General features: G+C 40.3%; 1 protein-coding gene across 2 annotated transcripts; it reads right to left on the bottom strand.

Moving 5' to 3' along the window:
- Positions 1–12,263: 12,263 nt before the first annotated feature.
- LOC137297024 (inhibitor of growth protein 3-like) lies at positions 12,264–25,522 on the bottom strand. 2 transcript variants are annotated; one of them, XM_067828970.1, is made up of 12 exons: positions 25,497–25,522; positions 25,151–25,351; positions 24,924–24,995; positions 21,040–21,146; positions 20,638–20,703; positions 19,744–19,840; positions 18,389–18,445; positions 17,935–18,129; positions 17,383–17,453; positions 15,566–15,723; positions 15,083–15,332; positions 12,264–13,794 (listed from the first exon to the last, which is right to left on the bottom strand). In XM_067828970.1, the coding sequence occupies exons 2-12, from the start codon at positions 25,176–25,178 to the stop codon at positions 13,684–13,686; spliced, it is 1,212 nt and encodes a 403-aa protein (XP_067685071.1). In that variant the 5' UTR covers positions 25,179–25,351; positions 25,497–25,522; the 3' UTR covers positions 12,264–13,683. The 2 variants fall into 2 exon arrangements, with proteins under 2 accessions (XP_067685071.1, XP_067685069.1); XM_067828968.1 differs by lacking the exon at positions 25,497–25,522 and adding an exon at positions 25,438–25,468.
- Between the last annotated feature and the right edge of the window lie 961 nt (positions 25,523–26,483).

Below are 26,483 nucleotides of genomic sequence, written 5' to 3'. Positions count from 1 at the left end.
CTTGTCGGTAGAAGATCTTGAAACGATGCTGTAGTCAACGAAATGCAGAGCGATAGCGAGTAAGAGCAATGGCGGTTCTGTTAAGAACAGAGGGGACGTTGGTAACGGCAACGGTAACTAGTGTGGAGACGAGGTCAGAACGAGGCGTCATCGTCCATTTCCGGTAAGGACAATCGGCCGGCTGTAGTTGCATGACATGTGGCCAAAGGCTGGGCGATTTGTAGGTTTCCGGTCATTGCCAATATATTCAAACGTCGGATATGCTACTTAAGCACCAAATCGGGCTCATGGGCTGACAAAAATACAACACTCACCCGCTAAAGTAATGCTAGTACAAAATGAAAAGAGCATTCCTTTTCAATCAAAAGTATTTCGGATTCCTTTTTCTTACCTATTTCGTATATCGTCATCCCAGACACAGAGGTCGCTGTACAAACTCCGGCAGCGAAGGTTAAGATTGGCAGACCATTATTATCATCCGGCGCATGGTTGCGAATGCATCAAAGTATATTGTGCCGTTTGGGGAATTAAGACCATGAACAACAGGGAAAGAGAGTCATAACTGTCGAGACAAAAGCAAAGTTCTTTTAGAAAAGGAAGCAGATCCCGGTGTGTGGGCTGTCGTCATGGTTTCCGTCGGTGATAAAAAGAAGGGCAGGTTGAGTGTATTTTGACCCCGAGTATTAACTGGTTAACTGCAGAATATATTTAATTTTCTGGCCAAGACACTTCGTCTCAGCCGGGAAAGGTCTGCTGGTGTGTGACTGATGCACATTAAAGTTTGCCGTGACTGTTGCACTCATGACTGTCGCGGAAGGACAAGCGTGTAGATTCCTCTAACTCCGCGCTTGTAACTGGCGCTAATAAGGCAACAAGAGTGGTCTCCCTTCACTAAGTGGTCGAAAAGAAGCTGGATGAGGCGCTGGTGCATTCGTTCCTCTCACTTACAAATGAGCTGAAAGGTGATGAAGCTTGTGGCTGAATCATCTGGTTTGCACTTTTATTTTGTACACGGTATAACTGAGAATTGGCCGCCAGCACCACTTCGTATTGCCAGTTATATCGTCGCTCACCCAGCTTCAAAGTCGGGATCCCTGGCCTTTAATTGTCAGGCATGGTATTTGAGAATCTGGTCATAATGACGTGTTGTTACATCCCGCACTGGTTGTCTGTGTATGTATATAGCCAGAGTACCCTGATTTACTATCTGTCCTAGAGATATTACATTGCTCAATGGGTACATACAAAGCAACAGAGAATATTTAAGGTTTCTCTTTGTTATGAAGCTTTCTTTCTTTGATTTCAGATGGAAGACGGTAAGCCCGTTTCCTTGGCAACATGTTTATTAAACCAGTGCATGTATATCATGCTATACGTCTAAACATAAAGCAAAGATTACATGTTCACCTCCAGTATTTAACATGATGGGTCAGTGGGGTAACTTGGTGGTCAAAACACAGACTAAGTTACCGAAGTCTCAGCTTCTAATTTTCTTTCATGCTTGAAACACGTGATCCCACCTGGGTGTTGCTCCAACCCTAGCCGCCCGGATAAAGTTGGGCTAACACTTCAGGCAGCGTAAATTCATACTCACTCACCCACTCACTCATCATTTGGCACGCACACACAAGGGGAAAATTACCATTTTCGTCTCTGAACACTGAAAGGGAGACTGGGCCGGTCTAAATATTTATGAGTGCCTTAACTGCCCCAGCATCACACAAGTCGCTTATTTCTCCGTGTCGACCTGGACTGAAAAAAAAGACCGCTAGACGAACAGCACTGCCCTGCTGTTGGTATCGGACAATATAGAAATGTCCAAAGACCCTTCGATGCAAGAAACACGCAATAAGGGTCAAGGGAGACCGTTCTCCATCCCCCGTCAGGTGTGCTGTGACCTATAGTGAGCGAAGTGATCGTAAAATAACCAACATCCCGGTACCAGCTTGTACAGTGACTTCCCATGTGTATATACACTTCGAAGTTTCCATAGCAGATTCAGATTGTAAAGATTGAAGACAGCAACACAACGGATGGGCGTCGGTGCATGAATGACCCACACTTAAATATCAGTAAAACGCTAATTAACGTCTTGTCTGTATCAGTTGGTCTGCATGTTTATTTTGTACATTGCCCTGTATTACATTTTCAAGATAGCTCGATGCCAGAGTCTGTTCAGCTGCCTCTACTGCTGTGTTGCTGTCACCTATTCTTTAAAAAATACACTAAAGGAAGAACAACAGACTCATGTGTATACCATTCACTGACATTTATTCAGTTTACACCAAGAAATAAAATTGTATGTACCAAAGAAAGCATCAAAATCGGGGCCGAAAAGGAAGCGCAGTCAAGAGAGGAATAAAGAAATGTCAGCCAAAGGCTATGCCAAAACATTAATTAATAGGTCGAAAGGGTGTGTCCACAAATAGGCCGAAATATGTAGTCAGATCAGTCCAAAATGGAAAAGGCACCACAAAACATCCTACCACACAAACACACTCAATCGTGCACGAAAACGTCAGTCACATGCAAAACACAACTCTCACACAGCCACCCATACTTACACGCGAAACGCTCTCACACATTCAGATACACCCTCACACATTCACACATGCAAAACATCGTGTTCACAGACATTCAAACATGCATTTCTCTCTCTATCTCTCTCGCTGTCTCTTTCTCTCTCTCTCTCTCTCTCTCTCTCTCTCACACACACACACACACCACACAAAAACACATCTCTCTACCATGCACCAATTTACAAACGCAAACGTACCTGACACAAACTTCCTGTTATGCTTATTACAACCTCTAATACATACACGCACTCAAACTTTCAAAACAAATCACACCCTCATACACACACACATATATAGACACTGGATGAGCAATCTACGAGAAGATTCTCCTAAAGAAGGCAGCCACTCTCCTCAGCGCCTTCCTCACAGGATGAACCTCTCTGTCCTCCACGAAACTGTCCTCGTCCTCGTCTTCATAGACCCAGTAGTCACTGTCGTCGTCACTTGGGGCAGGATAGTGGTCGACGTAGGTGATGGTGACTGGGGCGGGGAGCGTCTCACCGTGGTCAGGGCGGGCCCAGAATGGGGTGAAAACACTCAGGGGATCATGAGAAGGGGTCGGGGAAGCAGCCAGGGGACGCTACATCGGTCAGTGGGGAGGGAGGGAGAAAGGACGGGCATTTAAAGGAGTTACAGGAGGTGTTAGAGTTGAGTAAGGCAAAAGGAAGTCATAGTCCCAGATTACACATGAAAAATAATTTTAATGTGTACATGAGAGAGGGGTGTGAGGGGGCTATTTCTGGACATTAGTATAACAGTGTCCAGTGCAGTAGCACGTGTAAGAGATCACTGGCTCATGGACTAAAGCAAACTATTCCACCGAATAGGAAGCAGGTGTAGATGGGATGTACATACACAGTCGGACTCCTCATCCAGCGACGGCCATAGACTAGCAGCAGGAGTGACATGATACCGGATCATGTCTTCCCGTGCTGAAAATAATCCAAACAGCACATTCAAATACACAGTAACTACATATACAACAAAACCTTTAACATGTTCAAAACATAGCAAGATATTCGTTCTTCCAGATAAGCGCATTGCACAAATTAGGACTGCGGACCAATAGATCTGATCATCAGATTGTCAAGAGTTTTAAAAGGTCTAATATACATAAAATAAATCACAGATTAGTTTACATTATCCCCCACCCCCCACCCCCCACCCCACCCCCATCATATGCATACACGGAAAGTTCACACTTCAAGAGCAGAAAGGCTATATAAAGATAGTCATTAATGAAATTTAGTAAAAATTGCAAATGGCGGCCATGTACAAATGTCATCACTACCGATACTGCTGTCACACTGCGGCCGATTCCAGTATAAATCTACGTCTTTCACACGTTAAAATACAATAGTGTCTTCTTAAATACCTTGAATATGCAGCCGTGTAAACATCTTGTCGGTAGAAGATCTTGAAACGATGCTGTAGTCAACGAAATGCAGAGCGATAGCGAGTAAGAGCAATGGCGGTTCTGTTAAGAACAGAGGGGACGTTGGTAACGGCAACGGTAACTAGTGTGGAGACGAGGTCAGAACGAGGCGTCATCGTCCATTTCCGGTAAGGACAATCGGCCGGCTGTAGTTGCATGACATGTGGCCAAAGGCTGGGCGATTTGTAGGTTTCCGGTCATTGCCAATATATTCAAACGTCGGATATGCTACTTAAGCACCAAATCGGGCTCATGGGCTGACAAAAATACAACACTCACCCGCTAAAGTAATGCTAGTACAAAATAAAAAGAGCATTCCTTTTCAATCAAAAGTATTTCGGATTCCTTTTTCTTACCTCTTTCGTATATCGTCATCCCAGACACAGAGGTCGCTGTACAAACTCCGGCAGCGAAGGTTAAGATTGGCAGACCATTATTATCATCCGGCGCATGGTTGCGAATGCATCAAAGTATATTGTGCCGTTTGGGGAATTAAGACCATGAACAACAGGGAAAGAGAGTCATAACTGTCGAGACAAAAGCAAAGTTGTTTTAGAAAAGGAAGCAGATCCCGGTGTGTGGGCTGTCGTCATGGTTTCCGTCGGTGATAAAAAGAAGGGCAGGTTGAGTGTATTTTGACCCCGAGTATTAACTGGTTAACTGCAGAATATATTTAATTTTCTGGCCAAGACACTTCGTCTCAGCCGGGAAAGGTCTGCTGGTGTGTGACTGATGCACATTAAAGTTTGCCGTGACTGTTGCACTCATGACTGTCGCGGAAGGACAAGCGTGTAGATTCCTCTAACACCGCGCTTGTAACTGGCGCTAATAAGGCAACAAGAGTGGTCTCCCTTCACTAAGTGGTCGAAAAGAAGCTGGATGAGGCGCTGGTGCATTCGTTCCTCTCACTTACAAATGAGCTGAAAGGTGATGAAGCTTGTGGCTGAATCATCTGGTTTGCACTTTTATTTTGTACACGGTATAACTGAGAATTGGCCGCCAGCACCACTTCGTATTGCCAGTTATATCGTCGCTCACCCAGCTTCAAAGTCGGGATCCCTGGCCTTTAATTGTCAGGCATGGTATTTGAGAATCTGGTCATAATGACGTGTTGTTACATCCCGCACTGGTTGTCTGTGTATGTATATAGCCAGAGTACCCTGATTTACTATCTGTCCTAGAGATATTACATTGCTCAATGGGTACATACAAAGCAACAGAGAATATTTAAGGTTTCTCTTTGTTATGAAGCTTTCTTTCTTTGATTTCAGATGGAAGACGGTAAGCCCGTTTCCTTGGCAACATGTTTATTAAACCAGTGCATGTATATCATGCTATACGTCTAAACATAAAGCAAAGATTACATGTTCACCTCCAGTATTTAACATGATGGGTCAGTGGGGTAACTTGGTGGTCAAAACACAGACTAAGTTACCGAAGTCTCAGCTTCTAATTTTCTTTCATGCTTGAAACACGTGATCCCACCTGGGTGTTGCTCCAACCCTAGCCGCCCGGATAAAGTTGGGCTAACACTTCAGGCAGCGTAAATTCATACTCACTCACCCACTCACTCATCATTTGGCACGCACACACAGGGGGAAAATTACCATTTTCGTCTCTGAACACTGAAAGGGAGCCTGGGCCGGTCTAAATATTTATGAGTGCCTTAACTGCCCCAGCATCACACAAGTCGCTTATTTCTCCGTGTCGACCTGGACTGAAAAAAAAGACCGCTAGACGAACAGCACTGCCCTGCTGTTGGTATCGGACAATATAGAAATGTCCAAAGACCCTTCGATACAAGAAACACGCAATAAGGGTCAAGGGAGACCGCTCTCCATCCCCCGTCAGGTGTGCTGTGACCTATAGTGAGCGAAGTGATCGTAAAATAACCAACATCCCGGTACCAGCTTGTACAGTGACTTCCCATGTGTATATACACTTCGAAGTTTCCATAGCAGATTCAGATTGTAAAGATTGAAGACAGCAACACAACGGATGGGCGTCGGTGCATGAATGACCCACACTTAAATATCAGTAAAACGCTAATTAACGTCTTGTCTGTATCAGTTGGTCTGCATGTTTATTTTGTACATTGCCCTGTATTACATTTTCAAGATAGCTCGATGCCAGAGTCTGTTCAGCTGCCTCTACTGCTGTGTTGCTGTCACCTATTCTTTAAAAAATACACTAAAGGAAGAACAACAGACTCATGTGTATACCATTCACTGACATTTATTCAGTTTACACCAAGAAATAAAATTGTATGTACCAAAGAAAGCATCAAAATCGGGGCCGAAAAGGAAGCGCAGTCAAGAGAGGAATAAAGAAATGTCAGCCAAAGGCTATGCCAAAACATTAATTAATAGGTCGAAAGGGTGTGTCCACAAATAGGCCGAAATATGTAGTCAGATCAGTCTGATGGAAAAGGCGTCTACTGCTGTGTTGTTGTCACGTATTCGTTGAAAAATACACTAAAGGAAGAACAACAGACTCGTGTGTATACCATTCACTGACATTTATTCAGGTTACACCAAGAAATAAAATGGTGTGAACCAAAGAATGTCAAAATCGGGGCCGAAAAGGAAGCGCAGTCAAGAGAGGAATAAAGAAATGTCAGCCAAAGGGTATGCCAAAACATTGATTAATACGTCGTGTGTATACCATTCACTGACAAGTGATGTCTTCCTTCTATTCATGGATGTTGTGTGTTTCCTTTGTGCAGATGATGTTCACCAAATGTCATAATGTTCAAATATACATGTACTCGTGGGTGGAACAAAAAGTGGAAACAGAGGACAGAAACAGGTGAAATGTCACACTCCAAAATTCTATCAAACAATTTCATGGTTCCTGACATAAGAACTGCTGGCAGTAATAGCATACTTACCGATGAGACTTCACTTTAAATTCTGTTAGATATTTTAGATATGGTTGCAGAACTATATGGTTGCGAAAATAAAAAAAAGCCTATGAAGTTGTGTTTTGATTTTAAAAAGGCCAACAGCTGCATCATTGAAGATGAAGGGGGTGTTGCCTCTTTGGGTGTGAAGTATCACCAGCAGTTGCAGAAATAATGCATAGAAGTTAGAAAGAACAGGATCTTTACCAGAATATCATTGAGAGACTCCAGTTGGCTTTGGACAATATCCATACTGGACAAGCATCCATTTGGTACATGTGTCACAGAGTTGCAAGAAGTAATTCACTTGCTGAGTATGAGAATTGAAGATGCAAGAGAAACGTTAGTCCCAAAGGAATTCTGTTTCGAGAAGTCAAATATGATCAACAAACCGGATTTGCGAAAGTCTTAGTATCAGTTTGTTATAATCAGTATCCTGACCCAAATATATCAAATCAATGGATGCATTACTAACTGTTTGAACACAATTTCACACGTTGGAGGAATGTGAGCGAAGACGCAAAAGAGTTTCTCATCTTTACTGTTCTGGATCAAACGTTGACTTGAATAAACAGGGAAAACTATGTAGTGCTAATGAATCCCTGGCCATTGTCAAGAACAGTTCAACGGGTGTTGAGCAGCATATCTTGAAGCAAAGGACACAGAAATAGTTTTCAGAACGGGAGAAAGCTAAAGCTACAGGCAATAACGCCTGTCAAGCGATTGGACTGGACGTCCAATCGCTTCACATTGACTAACACGTCGATAGTGTTGCAGCAGTTTTGGGTTACTACTCAGCAAATCTATTCCTTACCAAGGTACTGTGTTACACAAGGTCTTTGAGAAGTGTTTGTTCTTGGTTGTACAGAACTTTTCACATAGCATTACACAAAGATCCTGGTCGTATTCCTGTTGATAACCCAGGCATATAAGTCACACTTTCTATTTTTGACGAAAGAGGTGTCCAATGTATATGAACGATCAAAACAGTATTCGGAAACTAACCTGGTCTCAAGGAAAACATTTTGTTACTTTAAAATGGAAACTTCTGAATCATTTTCCCGAAATCTACATTACGACCTTAAACCATTCTTCTTCTTAAACCATTTAAGAACCATTTAAGTCTGATATAAATAGAACTAACCTAACCACGTGGTAAAGGATGCATGCTGACGTAAGAAACACTGGTATTTTTGTTTGGGTCATATTTTGGCTTGAGTCAATATTGAGGAGAATTCAGAAAGCACATTGGTACAGATGGCTCCACAAAGCGATGCTGTGCTGACCTCTCACCTCACGGGATCGTCAGCACAGCTTACCTCGGGAGGGAACCACTGGCACTGTGTTGTCTCCATGGTACCAGTGCTTTAATGGTCGTATATGCCAAACGTGAGACGGAGCGAGAAGGTCATTCCGAACAAGTCGTCAAAGGACCCGCCTGCGACCTTCGAACTGAGACGATCGTAATTCCAGTAGCATAACATGGATTCACAATAGTTGCGCGGGTGTACCTGTGTCGTGCTGTGAGGTTGTAGCGCTCCGGCTGTTAATGTATGCCCTGTTAATGGGGTAGTCACAGTATTGAAGCATCATTTCTGCTTGAGTAATTTGATTTAATTGTAAGTAAATGTATTGCATAATATCTCCAAAAGTACTATTATTCTATTATGATTATGTTTTATCAATATTTCGTCAAAAGACTTTAGTATCATTGGAACTGATATGTCTTCATATTCCGTCTTTGTCACTTTTTTCAGATTCTTTTTGTACAATAATAAGTTAATTGACATGTATGTTACATGTCAGTAATGCTAGCGTTACATTAAGTTCCCGGTGGCCATGACAGGCCCGTTTTCCGGAAAAGTAGTGCGGTGTGGGATTTTGGCCATTGTTTCCTTCTCACGTCAAGATTTCCCTATACCTGTGATGAACCGTTGGAATAAACTACTGACTCCCAAAACTCAAAAGCGCACTACCGCTCGGCCGCAGTCCACTACTGATGTCATTACGTGTCCTCCCGGCCTGGCGTATTGTCATGGGTTCCGTCGCGTTTCATACGTTTTAATGAAGGTTTTGACACGTATTGCACATTCTGTCAAGATATTCCGCGGATGAAACGTGGACGCCTGCCTGCGTTGACGCATGGTTGTGGCCACGGTATAAAATCAAGCAACCCAAGCACCATCTGCCATTGTATCCCGAGAGACAAGAGCAGCTTGAGCCCCCAAGACGAAGAAGATTTTGTGTCAGTATCGTAGTATCGTAAGTACGCTTGCTGGGGGCTTACATCAAGTCCTTGCATAAACAAGAAGGCCAGCATCAGCTGCAGCGAGGGAGAGAACGGAACGTGCTGTCCTTGGACACCATTGTACCTTCCAACACTTTTTCAAGTCCTTGGAGACCATACAGCCTTGCTGCCTGTTTGGGTGCTTCGAGAACTAATGGTTCACATTCTCAGTGTCATGGGTATCAGTTCTACAGCTGGGTGGACTGGGCCATCGAGGACGGAGGTGCCGTGTTCATGGATACCACGCTAATGTTCCGGACAGGTTGTCAAATGTGGGTCTCTGATGTGCAAGTCAGACGCCGTCTCCACTACGTCACTGCTTTGAAGATGTAAGTGGGATAATTACAAACTGGTCTGTCGTAAGCAAATATATCCAAGAAGGTCCAGAGTCTAGAAAATATGGTAAGGCTAGATTTCATTGGCTTCAACAAGTGCCTCTTCTAAGATACAATGATAAAGGTGCCTTGTCACGGTACGATCTGTGGCATGAGATCAGTCGTGACAAATGACAAATAGGGCATCTTCTAATTTTCACGACACATCGTAAGCTACTTTTCAGATCGACGGGGCATGAGGTTTTACACGTATTGATATTGGACGGATTCGGGTTCGTGCTGTACAAGGCCTTATTAATTAGTCCCTGTTAAGCAAACATTTCTTTAGTCATCTAAAAATTCGCTACCCACTGGTCATCGTCAAAGGTGCTTTGCTCAATGTCTGTCCATCAGGATCTTGCACGGTTCTTTACACAATCGTTCTTGTCCTTGGTGAGACCTGTGACAAGTCCTGCGTTTTAAAATCAACAGCCTACTCATTGTATGAATATTAAATGACCAAACTTCTCGAAACCAGATGTCTGGGTGGTATGCAAATCAGATATCCTCCTGTTGGTTAAATATCGATCCATATGAACAGAAAATTTACTCCATGATTAAATACACTTACATGAGTAAATGTGTGCATGTAAAATGGGCTTAATTAGCTCATAATATATCTCTATACCCGAGCCCGATCCCAACCATCTGTTACACCCGTCCTGGTTTGGCTTAATTCAAATAATCGAAGACTGGTCGAAATGACCTTTAGTCTAAAAGAGCAAGCAATCTATCATGTTTTCTCATAATCGAACACAGACAATTTTGGAACACTTAATTGCCATAACAACATTTTTCACAAGGTTGGTTTCATAAGTACTTCCAGCTCGTTCCAAGTCAGGACTGAATGTATCTTCAAGACTACGGGAACTTTAGGTTCCTTAAATACTAGTAATCCATCAAAGATGTAATACTGTAACTACATTTTGTAAAAAAACTCGAAAGATATTTTTGTTCTTAAAACTAACATAACCAGAAACATTTGAAAAATGATGCTAACTAGTTTTTTCAATGATTGATCGGTTGTAGTGAACCAATCATCATTTATGAAATTTTAACCCATTTCTAGCACTTTTGAGGCGACCCGTCCTGCATGTTTCTTTTCATAGCGACAATGACATTCCATGGTAGCTACATCTTTAATAGTTTCAGCATGAAAGTTATTTATTTTTAAAGTCAGCTATCGTTCATAATGAAGCTAAATATAATTTCAAAATGGGCTTAAATACTAGTAATCCATCAAAGATGTAATACTGTAACTACATTTTGTAAAAAACCTCGAAAGATATTTTTGTTCTTAAAACTAACATAACCAGAAACATTTGAAAAATGATGCTAACTAGTTTTTTCAATGATTGATCGGTTGTAGTGAACCAATCATCATTTATGAAATTTTAACCCATTTCTAGCACTTTTGAGGCGACCCGTCCTGCATGTTTCTTTTCATAGCGACAATGACATTCCATGGTAGCTACATCTTTAATAGTTTCAGCATGAAAGTTATTTATTTTTAAAGTCAGCTATCGTTCATAATGAAGCTAAATATAATTTCAAAATGGGCTTTTAAAAAAGTGTTCTTTGTTATACAATATCATCGCACACTAATATGCATAATGCCATGGTCTGTTCCAAATAACTCGCTTTGGATTTTGAAAAAGTCTGCATTGTTCATTTCTGCAATAATCTCTCCTCAGTAAAGTGCTTTTATTTCGTTTCCTATCCCCCTAACACTGGAACTGTAGTTAGGCCGAACTTAGTTTAACAGATATTTCACGCTTTCACATATCAAATACATGAATTGTAGAGATAAATGTGAGAAAAGAAGTTTTTCCGACAGTACTTTCCTACAGCCTGTTTACCGAACCTGTCTTTCTTCTATTACAACCAACATGGGCAGCTGATGACCCATTTAAATCCAGATCTTCATGTGTCCTTCCTCCAGTGACGACCGTCCACATTACGGTCGCACGGTATTACTGGTATACCCGTGTGTGGCAATGCGCTTTTCAACTGATACGTATTTTAATATTATTTCTGAGAACCGGTATATTGGGCTAAGAACATTTGAAGGCTGTTTGTGATTATCTTTGTTATCAATTTAAATTTCACAATATTTTTTTCCTTTGTTATAAAATGACAAAACGGCATACTGTAATACTATGAATTGTATAAAAACGGAAATAGAATCCCTGCAACTTCATTTTCAGATAGCTGTTATCATAACTTTTCTTAGGAAACTAGTATAGAAAATAGGATCGACACGTTCAGTTTGTGGTACGTACTGTCAAACACTCAGTACATCTCTACATATCGCGATGCAGGTGCCTGAATTGCAATATATTGCAATACAATGTATTTGCCAATACATTGCTTTAGTCCACATGGATACAAACATATGTTCAAACAGTCTTTGACTTTAAATTAACATAATGTTTTCAGTCATGGAATATTTGTGGAAAGCCACTGGCACTGAATATTTTACTTCTGGCCAGGGTGAGGGGCAGATACTTTTTCATGCATGATTGTACACAACTCCAATTTAATAGGATATTGTTATTTCATTTGGCATACATTCACATACTCAGCAGGTCTAATGGTTCCCATTTGAGATATTCTGTCCTCTGTCTGGCAGAGGGTGCTAGAAATTCATCTGTGAGGTAAATCCACAAAAATCACAAAGTCAGTGTGAAGTAGAATGTAGTTTAATGTTATCACAAGTTGCAACGAAGATGACTTTCCAAATGGAAGCACTAGTGTTCTGACATGTCAGAAGTACCTCTCACTAACTTACTAACTTCACTTCTGCTCCATCAGGACATTTCTGATGCTTCTCATGGAAAGAATAAATATTTGTATTATGTTCCTAGAGTAAACATGTCACAACAGTAACATGCAAGGCTCATTTCATAGAAATGTCCAGCATTAAACAACCATTTGCACACTTTGTGTTCACATGCTACATACACACCTGCACAACATCAGACATTCCAACACCAGCCATACAGCCTCCTCTGGAAACAGAGGTACAAATCGTCTCCTGGTTCCTACCACATGCTATTGTGTTTGATTTTGTTTTCTTTTGAGGTCATATCATCAATCAAGATTTATCAGCAATCATGGCACTTGCCAGAAAAATCAAGGAACTGGAAATTTTGTATGAATGAATTATCTGAAGGAATAAGAAGTCACTGTTCTGTGAGAACCGAACTTAATCAAACAGGTCTGATTAAAAGGATATATAATTAGCAAACAAACCACTGCAAGACATATATTGACAAACAAGGACTGTAAAGCTGACAGTGGGTAACCAGGACCTGTTACAAATTACATCAGGTCAATGCCTCAGAATGACAAGCAGAGGACTCTCATACAGAATCATTGATGGAATCACAATAACTTTTCACACAATCATGGCCAGTGGACATTCAAGTATCCCTCATGATGAATATCTTCATACAAGATCCACTGAAGCAAGTTCCACTGATATCATCCACAAACATCATCTACTTTCTGTTCCCAAGCAGACTCCAGTCTATATGTCTATAAAAGTTCATGAGTAGCCACTACTCTGTTAGTTCCTGAGTAGAAGCACTCTGTTCCTGAGAAGACGCCTCCCTATTAGTTCCTGAGCCTACACCTGTCTATTAGTTCCAACTAGATGCAAAGCCAGCAAAGTACTAAAAGACGCCTGTTAGTTCCCGAGTAGAGGCAACTTCACTATCATCAGTTCCCGAGTAGACACGTCTATTACACTTAGTTTGAAAGTAGAAGCCTCTCCCTTAGATTCTGTTCCCAAGTAGACACATGTCTATTATACTAAGTTCCCAAGCAGAAGCCAATCCAATAGACTCTGCACCAAAGTAGACACATGTCTGTTATACTAAGATCCCAGTTAGACATGTGTCCATTAAACTTAGTTCCCAAGTAGACACATCTACTAGTCCTTGTTCCCAAGTAGAAGCCAATCCATTACACTCAGTTCCCCAGTAGACGCAGCTCTGTCCAAAGAGGCACAACATCAACACAAGTACACGTACAGCAACTCTTTTCCAGTCAGAATATCCACACAGCTCAAATGTCCACACTCTCTCCATGTTGCGAGGATGTCACCTCCTGCCACGCCTCTTCATGGCGGCTGTACACTGCGGACAGTACCACTTGCCTTTAGGAGCTTGTGTCAGACCCACACAGCCATAGTGGAACCACTCGATAGGACACTGTGAAGGAAACACAGATTATCATTACAACTGGAACAATGTGTATGTAGTTTTACCACTTTGGTGAAATGCATAAAAATGGGCATGGTACCAACATACCAAAATATAACTCTGCTTACAAAGGCAGGGGATATAATCAACAACACTAATTGCTCATAACATAACATTACATTTGCATAGAGCTAGTTCGATGCTCAATGCATGTTCATTACATGCTTAAAGTGCACAATTGAACCAGCATTCATGGAAAAAAATCTTGTCTAGAAAGTTGTTTAGAGTTCCTGATAGATCTGAAGAAGAGAACTTGAACACAAGGCTGCAAAGGCACATGGACACTGACCAAAAGTTGTGGCTGTTCTGACGTTAGGCACACTGAGGAGTTGCTTTGTTTCATAACGCAGAGAATGGCTAGGCAGCAGTTTCACTTACTATTTTATCAAAGTGTTAGAATCAAGAGGGCTCACTACCAACATGTATGGTCGAATCTCATTGACCACATGCAATAATCCAGACATGTAAAAGGTTTGGTTCATGAACCATTCCATCAAAGGCCTTCAGTTTTCAGGGCCGATCTTTCTTGTCATGATTGCTCCTAACACTTACAGTTCACCTCACTACATATTTTTCAAAGAGTAGAATTCAGTCCAAGCAAGTCAATAATTGAAACTATGACAAGCACTATGACCATCTGATCCACTTCAGGTGCTTCTTGCAGTGTATGAAACTCCTATAAAAACCCAGCAAGCCCACAGGTCTGACAACTAAAAAATGTTGCTGGCCCTCTTAACTTGTAACCAGCCCTGTATCGAGAACAGGAAACTAAGATAAGGTGTTAAAATAAACTAATTAATGAATTGGTGTATGATTGTTAAACATAATCAGTAAAGAACAACACTGTTCATTGACTGAAAGTATTTTCGAGACCAATAACATTTAGTGATAGATAAATGGGTAGACTTGTGGGTAGATTTGTGGAAGTTACAGTTTGATTGACCATGAACTATACAGACATCGTCTAGCTACCACATTTGAAAGTCATTTTCGAAATACTTCCCGCAGTCAAAGACATGGTAAAAATGTATACCTTTGGAAAATGTATTGGCCAAACAGGGCTCGCCATGAAATAAAGTTGTAAGCAGTCCATGTAACCAGCAAGCAGTGGGCCGCTGGGTAGACGCCATTTCATACACTGCTCCTTGGCAACTGCTTGGTGTGGACTCAATTAACACCAAGATGCCCTGTGTACATGCAGACTAGGAGAAAAAGATCGTGCCTGGATGATACTTACATCGTCATTATCACAGCCCACCATGTCTCCGTATGACACCTGGTTGCACAGACAGTAGCGTGGCTCGTTGGGGTCGCTGCTCCAGTCATCCACCTGTAAGTCACTGTTATAGTCCTCCACAGGTTCCGGGACAACGGCAGGGGGTGGTGCCACTGGCGGTACTGGGGGTGGTATGGGTGCAGCCACTGCGGCTGGTGGGGCAGGCTGTGTGGTATGCTGTTGGGCAAGGGCGGCAGCTTTTGTTGTGGGTCTGGAGAAAATAACAATGTTGCTACAAGGTTTGCAAAGATAACAATTACAATGACATCATGCTTGGACATAGCAGGGTTTTGGATACCACAACTATCACAAGCCATATTTCTCATATTTACTGATTTATGGATTTTGGCTACTTTTAAGATGTTAGTGAAAATAAAAAAAAAATATGTTTTTTACAGAAAATGAGCGTGCATACAAGGCCCTGAAATTTTCACATTTACTTACTTCTTCGTTCTGGAGGATCTGGGAGTTGAGTCCGGGGTGGTTGGAGCAGAAGTCTGTGCAGGAAAGCTCAAGGACAAATCTTTTGCGACAACAGGAATTGGGCGACCCATCAGGTCATAGCTAGCTTTCATGCTGGAGGTCCTCCGTCCTTGCTGCATCTGAATAGCAAGGTGGAACATATACACTCACACCAGCACCATACACTCACATCAACACCATACACTCACATCAACACCATACACTGACCATACGCTCACATCAACACCATAAACTCACATCAACACCATAAACTCACAACAACACCATACACTGATCATACATTCACACCAACACCATACACTCACATCAACACTTTACACTCACATCAACACCATATACTAACATCAACACTATACACTCACATCAACACTATACACTCACATCAACACCATGCACTCACACCAACACCATACACTCACATCAACACCATACACTCAAATCAACACCATACACTCACATCAACACTATACACTCACATCAACAGTATACACTCACATCAACACCATACACTCACATCAACAACATAAACTCACATCAGCACCATAAACTCACAACAACACCATACACTGATCATACATTCACACCAACACCATATACTCACATCAACACTATACACTCACATCAACACCATATACTCACATCAACGCTATACACTGACATCAACACTATACACTCACATCAACACCATACACTCACATCAACATCATACAATCACATCAACACCATACACTGACCATACATTCACATCAACACCATACACTCAAATCAACACCATATACTCACATCAATGCTATACACTCACATCAACACCATACACTCAAATCAACACCATATACTCACATCAACGCTATACACTCACATCAACACCATACACTCAAATCGACACCATATACTCACATCAACGCTATACACTCACATCAACGCTATACACTCACATCAACACCATAAACACCATACTCACACCAACACTATACACTCACATCAACACCATAAACACTATACGCTCACATGAACACCATACACTCACATCAACACCATGCACTCACACCAACACCATACACTCACATCAACACCATACACTCACATCAACACCATACACTGACCATACATTCACATCAACACCATACATTCACATCAACACCATATACTCACATCAACGCTATACACTCACATCAACACTATACACTCACATCAACACCATACACTTACATCAACACTATACACTCACATCAACACCGTACACTCACCATACACCCACATCAACACCATACACTCACATCAACACCATACACTCACCATACACCCACATCAACACCATACACTCACATCAACACCATACACTTATATCCACATGTTCACACTGACACTATATACTCACAGCAACATCACTCAATCACATAAACACACTATCCTCATATCAACACTACATACTCACTACAAAGCTCAAATTGAATTTTTTTTAACAATGCAATACAAACTTTATCCCAAATTGAATTTTTTTTAACAATGCAATACAAACTTTATCAATAATTATTCTAAGTAGTCATAAAACCCCAGTCTAATAGTCTTTCTAGTGCTAGGCTGCACGTTAATACTGACAGTTGGCACAACAAGCTTAGAACTGTGGGTGATCTGCCTTCCGATGCCTACAGGTGACGCTGGCAGTGAACTGGGATCCAAGTGAACATGTATGTTGGATAATTACAACCTGACCTGGGATGTATACAGAGATATATACTGGGATATATACTGGGATATTTACTGACAACTACTCTCACCTGCTGTGTGGCAGCGATGGCCTGAGATGCAGCAGCAGCTATGGCCGCATTGCTTCCAGCACCAATATGACCTGTTGGAAAGAACAAACCTATTACTAGACAAGGTACTAGTAATATCAAACCCGGTATCATAACATTGCAAACACTCCAATATAACAATCCACCAGTGTTCACCATGATGGGTGTTCCGTAGTTTCTTGTCATGTGCTGCTGTAGCAACGGAATCTTCATTTTTGATTATTCAGTTTGTGACAAGGACCAATTCCCTCCAACATGGAGTGGGTAATACTCCAGCAATATCATGACCAGTCACATCAACAGGGAGTGGGTAATACTCCAGCAATATCATGACCAGTCACATCAACAGGGAGCGGGTAATACTCCAGCAATATCATGACCTGTCCCAGTCACATCAACAGGGAGCGGGCAACATTTCAGCAATATGACCATGACAGTTGACACCAGCAGAAACAGTTTCAGGAATGAATGTTCAGCGCGAAGAGCAGACATTTTAACTACACTTGTCATATGTAATCACTGTAATGTACCCACCTAAGTTGTATGCAATAGGGGATGAGCTTGCACTAGAGTTGAACATGGCCATTGCAGGGGAGTTCCCAGCAGAGTCGGACCGGCGGATCACTTCTTTTGCTGCTTCTGTCGCTAGTTTTGAAAGCACTTCGGTAGTTGGTCGTTTCTCTGGAGCATGGTTTGTCACCAAAGAAGAGGTCTGAGGTAGTCGTCTCTCTGTAGCAAGTTCAAAATGCATTTGCTGTATTCAAAATATTTTGCAACTAATCCATCAATCTCAATTTTGAAAATGACTTTCTTCTCAGTGAGAACGAGAAATACAAACAATCATTGACTTTCTGATTAATACAAATTGCAAATTTTTCATGAACTGTGTAATTCAACAATATAAAGATGAGATCAGCATTAAACATCATCATCAATCTTTACTAAAGTGAAAAGGTTTATCAGTGCAGACATACACAAAACTACTTACTTTCTGCCTTGTGTGGATTACTTATAGGAGGCTGAGGTTTATCCAACTCAAGGGATCCTAGAAACAAAGTCTCTCATGTAACCATGGTCGCATAATGAAAAATGAAATTGCGACTGTGTAGCTATATGCTTGATATAAGGCCCCAAGAATGTAAAAACAAATCGTTCTTATCTTTTTCAAGGACCATGCTAATGATAATGTACAGATTACAAAAGCATAATGATCCATGCTCAGATTCAACAAGCGTTTGCCACTAACATGGCAATGTCACCCGCCGCTAAAGAACAATGAAATATTTATAACATATTCACTACTCTTTACTTTTTGCTCATACACAAGATGCATGAAATGGCTGGTGTCTGGATAATCATCTAATTCTAATATAGGCTGTTGACAAAATTGAGGACATCAGTTGCAATGTTTACTGGAATATTGTGTTAACGTAAGTTCAAAAGTGTTGTGGACAAAGTGTCATGGTCATATTGAAAATAAGATCACAATCACCCAAATCAACTGGTGTCTGTGTAATCCTCCAATGTAGGATGTCAACAAATTTGAAGACACTGGGTACAACAGTTCATGAGTAATCACGTTAACAAGAGTTTGAAAAGTGGTCAAAGAGTTGGGTTGACATTGAAAATAATGTCAACATTAACAAAATCAACTAATGTCTGTGTAGTCCCCAAATGTAGGGTACTGGGTACTACAAATCGTTGGATATTGTGTTAACAAGAGTTCGAGGAGTGCAGGGATTGGGATAGAGAACTTTGACAATCTCGAGGATTATTACCCATATTCTTAATTTAGAATGGGAAATTAGCAAAGAGATGAATGGACAGCTGCTGCTGAACACATAATGTCGCGTTACAGCAGGGGATAACAAATTTTGTAGAGATTTTCCTTTTTTTATTGCATCTTTTCAGTTCAATTTAAAACCTCCATTCACTCTGGAACTTGACCTCACAAATGTCATTTGACGTTTTAAACTGCTCTGAGATGTACAAATGGACATGGCTCCCATGGCACACAGGGTTCGTGATACGGATGGCTCACTACCATTTTGTGGAAGCCTTGGTGGCTGAATGGGTTCAATCACTAACTTTAGGTGCTGGCAGTTTGTTCCCTCACTCTAATAGTGCCAGTTCGAAAAGTAATAGAATTTCTAGTGTACATGTGTGACGTCTGATATATACACTCGCTACATAAAAAGGTTTTAGCAGTCCGGATGCTTAAGCCTCCACATTTTTACTTTGGGATGTGATATTTGTTTTAAGTTTTTCTGACCACATTGTGATGTTTAAATGTAGCAAACACATCATAATGTTTGTGTCCAAAGCCATCAATATCAAACTTACGTTTTTCTAATACTTCCGTGATTCCTGCATTATCTGCTTCTAGCTCCATCTTGAATTTGGATAGCTCTTGATCAAGTTTTCGCAAATGCCTATCAACCTGGAATAGGAAAGTCACGACCATATCAAACTCTGCAATTACTTGACATATTTAGTAGCTCTATGGCATTTAGCAGCTGCTGAGTTTGAGTAGATGGGGGTTGGGGGTTGGGGGTTGGGGGTTGGGGGTTGGGGGTTGGGGGAGTCTAGTGGTTAAAGTGCAAGTCTCTGGATGGTTCCTCACATTGGTACAATGTGTGAAGAACATTTCTGGTGTTGCCCACTGTGTTAAATGCTTGATACTCTCCAGGGTATACGTTCCAATAAATCTCCACTGTACCTGTGATGCATCTATGTTATTATCTCCCTTGGCTGGCTCGCCATTCTCAAAGTAGCCAATCAGCTAGGCCACCAGTTAGTACAACTAAGTTTACCAGCATTAACAAAGATAGTGGCCACAGCCACCAAGGTCTGTTCACACTGCAACTCATATATAGGAGACATCATACAGACAAACTGACAGGTCCAAAACTTTAAAAAAAATAAATACAAGAGTTAATTCTACCTCTTTCAGTGTACCTCTGCATCTCTTGTGTTGCCATGTTTGATTGGTTAGATAATATAAGACGCGAAAGTGATTTGATTGGATGCCAGCCAGGACACATCCAGGGTATAGTGGAGATTTACCGTAACATATACCCTGGAGACTGTCAAGGATGGCTGTGACAAGGCTGGAACATTGCTAGAACATCATAAAAGGTAACCATTTATAATTGCATTGATTGATTTTCTTAAAACAGCAAGCAAAAAATACATAACTGCAGCACACAGTTAAATTGCTAATGTTCATACACTTACCAAATCATATATATGATTAGCCAACTGCACTTTTTCATCTGCATCTTCTTTGGCCTTATAGTAATCCTGAAATCACAAATCACACCTGTAAATACTTAAGAAAGACAAATTCATAAAAAAGTCAAAATCAACACTTGGTTTCAATTGACCCCCCAGGATAAAATATACCAGTGATCAGATAAATACTGAAGATAAGATATCTTCCCATTATGACTACTCCTACTTTGACATTAGTATCCCTGGAGCGTTAGATTGCACAACTGTCAATGATTAACTTGTTACTAGTGCCACTGACATTTGTTTACACTTGACACATTTATCACACACCCTTCTGGGTCAGGTGCCATTGACTATGACTGAGAAATGTTTACAGATTTACATTTGACTGGATGTGTACTGTACCTGTTTTATTTTCTGAAACTGTTCTTCTTTCCATTCAGGCTTCACATTTGGTGTAACACATTTGGTGAAAAATGTCTTGACCCTTTCCTCCAGACTGTCAAGGGCATCTTTAAACAGAAGTGATTAAGTTGCTATTAAGTCACATCATCAAATATTTAATGTTTACCACTTAGATGAAACCAGAAGACTTTTTAGTACTTGCATCAATCGTATTATCAAAAAAAGGTTAACTTTATATTTCAGGGTGGACTGACCCAACACACATGTCAAGATTATACAAAACATAATAATTATGGTTTCTGTACATGCAATAAATCCACCATATGCAATAAACAAGGGGTTTATACTGACTACACTAACTGACTAGTTTAGGGTTAGACAATTTTTAAAAAAAACTTGACAAAAGATGTTGCGTTATCAAACATTCTCTGGCATAACATAAACCTGCAACAGATATATTTGACAAAAATAAAATTTTCATCTTTTCATGACCACTGATAACTAATTTGTGTGCAACAACTTAATATCTAGAACGAACAAGTTAGTATCTTGAGCACAGAAGTTAGAATGCTCAGTGCTTAACTTCGTGTTTTGCTTGACTGATGGCTAAATTGTACAAACTCATATCCTTTTGGGAAGATTTCTAATGATGCAAATCAGAGTCATCCTTGATATCTCCAGGGTATAGTTCCAATAAATCTCCACTGTACCCTGGATGCATCTACAACTCGAGAATTTTATTACCTCCCTTAGCTGGCTCTGCATTCTCACAGTAGCCAATCAGATAAGCCACTGTTACAACCAAGCTTGCCAGTGTCAACAGAGATAGCGATTGCAACTGAGGTTTGTTTGCAATGTAACTCACACTGGGGGGGAAATCAAACAGACTAATTGCCAGATCCGAAAATTTAAGAAAATTTGCAAGAACTGTTGCGACCTCTGAATCATTTGTTTTGCCAAGTCTAATCTGTTACACAATGTAAAAAGTGAACATGAGTTGCAGTTGGATTGCTATATTTCCCAGCGATGACACCTGATTGGATAAAAAGTGTCTTAGATGCATCCAGGGTATAGTGGAGGTGTATCGGAACGCATACCCTGGAGATATTGAGGATAAGTCACAGTCAACTAGGTGCTTGTGATGATACTATGTAAAAGTGTGCAAATGTATCATAAATATTTTCCTTCTGCCGGTTCAATTCCATATACACAGGTTTAATTAGATGTGAATAATATGCCTATGTTATATTTCAAACAGAAAAAAGACTGGTTTCCAGTTGAACTAAAAATGCATGTCTTCACTAGAGTTATGACGATACGCCCATGCCACGATATGATACATATCACAATACTGGTAGTCCGATACATACGATACGATACGTATCACGATATTTTGTCCTTGTATACAGAAAAATAAAAGTACTGGAAATAATGTGCTGTTATGTTATCATTTTAGAGAAAGTATTCTTCTCCCAAGAAAAATAAAACATGTCATCATGAAAGACATTTTATGAAAAATGTTTAGCATGTGTCAATAAAGAAGTGTTTCCCAAAAAATGGAACAGCAGGGATCAACATTGGCATAACTGGCATTTTTGCACAGAAAACAAAATAAATTTGTGAAAATTATCTCAGTCAGAGCATGTCCATGGCAATCATTTCCACAAAAATCTCAATATAAGGTAAGATGGTGTTTTCGTAGACTGCTAAGTATGTAAGTATCGTGTTGAATCGATACACGACAATCGTATCGATGTATCGTATCATGCAGCTCTTGAATCGCAATAACTTGTGTATCAATTGATCATCACAACTCTAGTCTTCAATGAGGTAATCATGTGATTGTCTACTCTCTCTGCTCATCTGAATTAAAAAGAATCTCATATATATTTGTGGGTCTTTTTAATTGGAAGATAAATACTTTATAATTTCTCTCCCAACTTCAAAACGAAATGCTCTTAATTCTTAGGTCTTATTTAGACTAAGTCTTCAAAAACCTATTCTTATATCGTGGTTATTATCAGTAACTGTACTACTTTGACCACAACGCCTTATGTGATTTTGCTGATACTTTGATCAATAACAGCCCGTAAAGCGACTGAGGTCCTAATTTCAACATTATGGCTATACCTGCCAAAGCAAAGGGGATATGACCCAACAATGCAACAGAAATACTTTAAATCGTGATGTGGAAGATTTAGACTTGTGAGATAAGTCATTTTCAGGCCAGTACAGCTGTGGAAAACATGATAATCAATATTTTGACATACTGAGACTTTGGGAAAGTTGTTATTTTCTTTGCATATATTTTATCGAACACCCAAGGATAATGATATTGTTTTGGAACTCATAGTGTATACATAAGTGTGTTACGTAACATGATTTAACAACACATGAGGTTAGGTCCCTTTGAAGAATAAACAGGTTGATGGAGACAGTGTCTTGAGCAAAATTCAACACCGGGTTCAACACTCTTAGCAAGACCGTACCGTATCCTGTTTCACAATTAAACCGTGTTGGATAAATGTTTCATGCATCCAAAGATAACCATGTCTTTGTCAGATCGTCAAAGTCATTCGCAATAAGGTCCGTAACATCAACAAATCTGGTATCTGGTGCCAAAAAGGGACATGCACCTCAGAGTGGGGTGAGTGAGTGAGTTTGGTTTTATGCCGCTTTTAGCAACATTCCAGTGATATCACGGCGGGGGACACCAGAAAATGGGCCTCACACATTGTACCTGTGTGGGGAATCGAACCCAGGTCTTCGGCGTGACAAGAGAACGCTTTAACCACTAGGCTGCCCCACCGCCCCACATGCACCTCAGAATGTGTCCCAACTTCACATGATGTACTAACAATAATATACTATGATATATGACAAGAACATGTGTTTAATCTTTGTACTGGAACCCAAGACTGAAATATACTAACTTTTGCACTGAAGATAAATATTATTTCATCAGGTCACTTCAGCACTTGTGTAGCTAACAGCTGGTATACTCGGCATATCATGGCATTCATGGTACTGTGGCAAATCAGTATTTCTGGTTTTGCGCGCTAGACATGGCACTTAGATTTTGTATTGTAAATCAACAGCTAACGCCAGTGGTGTGTTTACTTTTTTTAAACCGACAGCATGTATTGAATCTCCATAAGCATTATCCAGCAGAATTATTAACACTAAAATCTGCAATCTGTCTGACCCCAATCCATGATATACCTGCTATAACTTCTACATTTCATACATGACCCTTCCCACACCATATGAACTACGTCATCTGCATATCCTTGTTGCCAAAAATATAGCAGAAGTGGGGTCATGAGCTATATTTGTCTCCTACAGAATGAATTTTATTGTAAACCGCGATACAATCTTATTTGATAAATATTATTCTGCCCCGTTTATCTAAAGGCTTTCGCTGAAATACCATCAAAGTTAAAGCAACAATTTTTTAAACGAATGTGTCGATCAAATATCATGTTAATAGGATTTCACAATAAATTAGGCCTCTTAAGTTCATAATTCTATTTCCGATCACGCATATGTCAAGTACCGCGATACAACGAGGTCGCAGGCGAACTTCTGAGACAAATTTCAAAGGAAAGACGCATTATTTGCCAATTCTCATACAAAATACACTTTTCAACAATATGACAAGAACAGTATTCAAAAAATGTTGAACTGTCATCAACAGATTTGAGCAAAAGACGTAAATAACATTCGGCTTGTCATCTCATTTGATTTACCATTTAACAAAACTAGCAGACAACACGGAAGTGAATGAAATCCTACAAGGGCAGATAACTCTTCACTCAAACTTGCCGGTCACAATCAAAGTAAATAGACGACAAGCATTGGTCTTACTGCAATCGGAGGCTTACTTTGAACTTCCAAATCCATTTCACGCATCTCAGTTAGCCTTTCACGCATTTCCATTGGCAGATTTTCGATCACTGAAAAGAAAGGGGCAAAGAACGAAAGTTAGCCAGCAGATGGTCGCAGTTTAAATACTGTTCAGGCAATTTCAGCTCCACACAAGGCCCTTGTAATGATAATTACGCTCACCTTTTTTAATTTCTAATAATAATTTGATGTTAAATTGACTTACTCTCCAAGTAATCTTCCAAGTACAGCATTTTGTTGATTCTCAGTCGACTCGCATGAAATACAAATGGCGTAGTTTGTGTTTTGGTGCGAGGCAATGTAACGATGTATTTGATTGGTTCCGGAGAAATTATCTAAAGCCCGGTTTCGTGACAAATGCTTAATTATCTAAACATTGCTATGACCATAGTAGACAGCAGGCACGCTGGAAAAAGAAACAATATTAAAATCAAGGTTTCCTGTATGATGACAAGAATGACTTTATTCAGCAGTTGGACATAAGATCAATACCAGCTTCACAAAGAACAACCAATCAAGAGAGGTTTTAGAAAAGTAAATATAAGGCGAACCATGTGCTTGGAAAATCCTAAAAGACAAACATACACGACAGTCCGGAAAAGGATTCACCGTGTAAGTCAGAACACCATGGATGAGCCTAGACTGAAAAGACAAAGTGTTTGTTTTTCCTGATATTTATATATTGCAAAATATTTTTAAAGCAATGTATTCTGAAACCCTTCATACAGATTTTTAGGCAAGCATGCGTGTGTGCCTACTAAGGAGTTGGGGAAAGTTGATGAAATATTAACTAATTAGGACTTCAGAACCAAATACAGAAAATATATGTTATCAAACTTCTGCATTTTTATCTTATGGCGGATCAGTCCATATATATAATTAAACAACACATACCTGACAAATAATAAATGGTATTACAGTGTTTTCTGTACAGGTACAGGAATATCATTTGGCTCTGATGATCGAGTTACTAATGAAGAAAATGTAAGACAAAGTTGACAAAACTATGCATTTATGACATGTATTTAATGATTTTAAGTAATTTGGGACATTTTGACAACTGGAACCATCTTCACAGAAGTCGTTGAGTGGATGGATATTTTTCAAAGCGTTCGCTCGTCAAGCTGATCGAAGATCATTTCCCAGCATGGACGCAATGAGTGAAGCCGATTTATATTGTTCTCACTCACTCACTCACTCACTCACTCAGATTTGTCCCATTGGAAAATGATATTTGTTTTAGGACCTTGTCACATATTTTCCTGACTCCCGACCCCAACCACCAGACCAATTTAATTACGCATCATTTCTTTCTGACCCCACAAATACATGTAGCGCTTTTTCACGACAACACCTCCCTCTCCCTAAATCAATCAATCAATCAATCAAGCAATCAAGCAATCAAGCAATCAAATCGATGTTCCGTTTTCCGGGCCGTGATACTGTCTCGTTAAAAGACCGTGATTTCGTAACACATTTTTGGGACCAAGTACTTCCATATGCTCAGGAGAAACTGCATAAACCCTTACATGTCTGTT

This window comes from Haliotis asinina, chromosome 9 (assembly GCF_037392515.1).
Source record: "Haliotis asinina isolate JCU_RB_2024 chromosome 9, JCU_Hal_asi_v2, whole genome shotgun sequence".
In the NCBI taxonomy this organism is placed as follows: domain Eukaryota; kingdom Metazoa; phylum Mollusca; class Gastropoda; order Lepetellida; family Haliotidae; genus Haliotis; species Haliotis asinina.
The sequence above is the reverse complement of the archived record's forward strand: the minus strand, read 5'-3'. Positions and strand labels throughout refer to the sequence as shown.

Coding starts and splice junctions, on each gene's coding strand:
- LOC137297024 (XM_067828970.1), bottom strand. CDS start 25,178: ATGCTGTACTTGGAAGATTACTTGGAGA. Junction 18,130..18,388: donor TAATCCACACAAGGCAGAAA/GTAAGTAGTTTT, acceptor AACTTGCTACAG/AGAGACGACTACCTCAGACC. Junction 13,795..15,082: donor TGGGCTGTGATAATGACGAT/GTAAGTATCATC, acceptor TTTCCTTCACAG/TGTCCTATCGAGTGGTTCCA.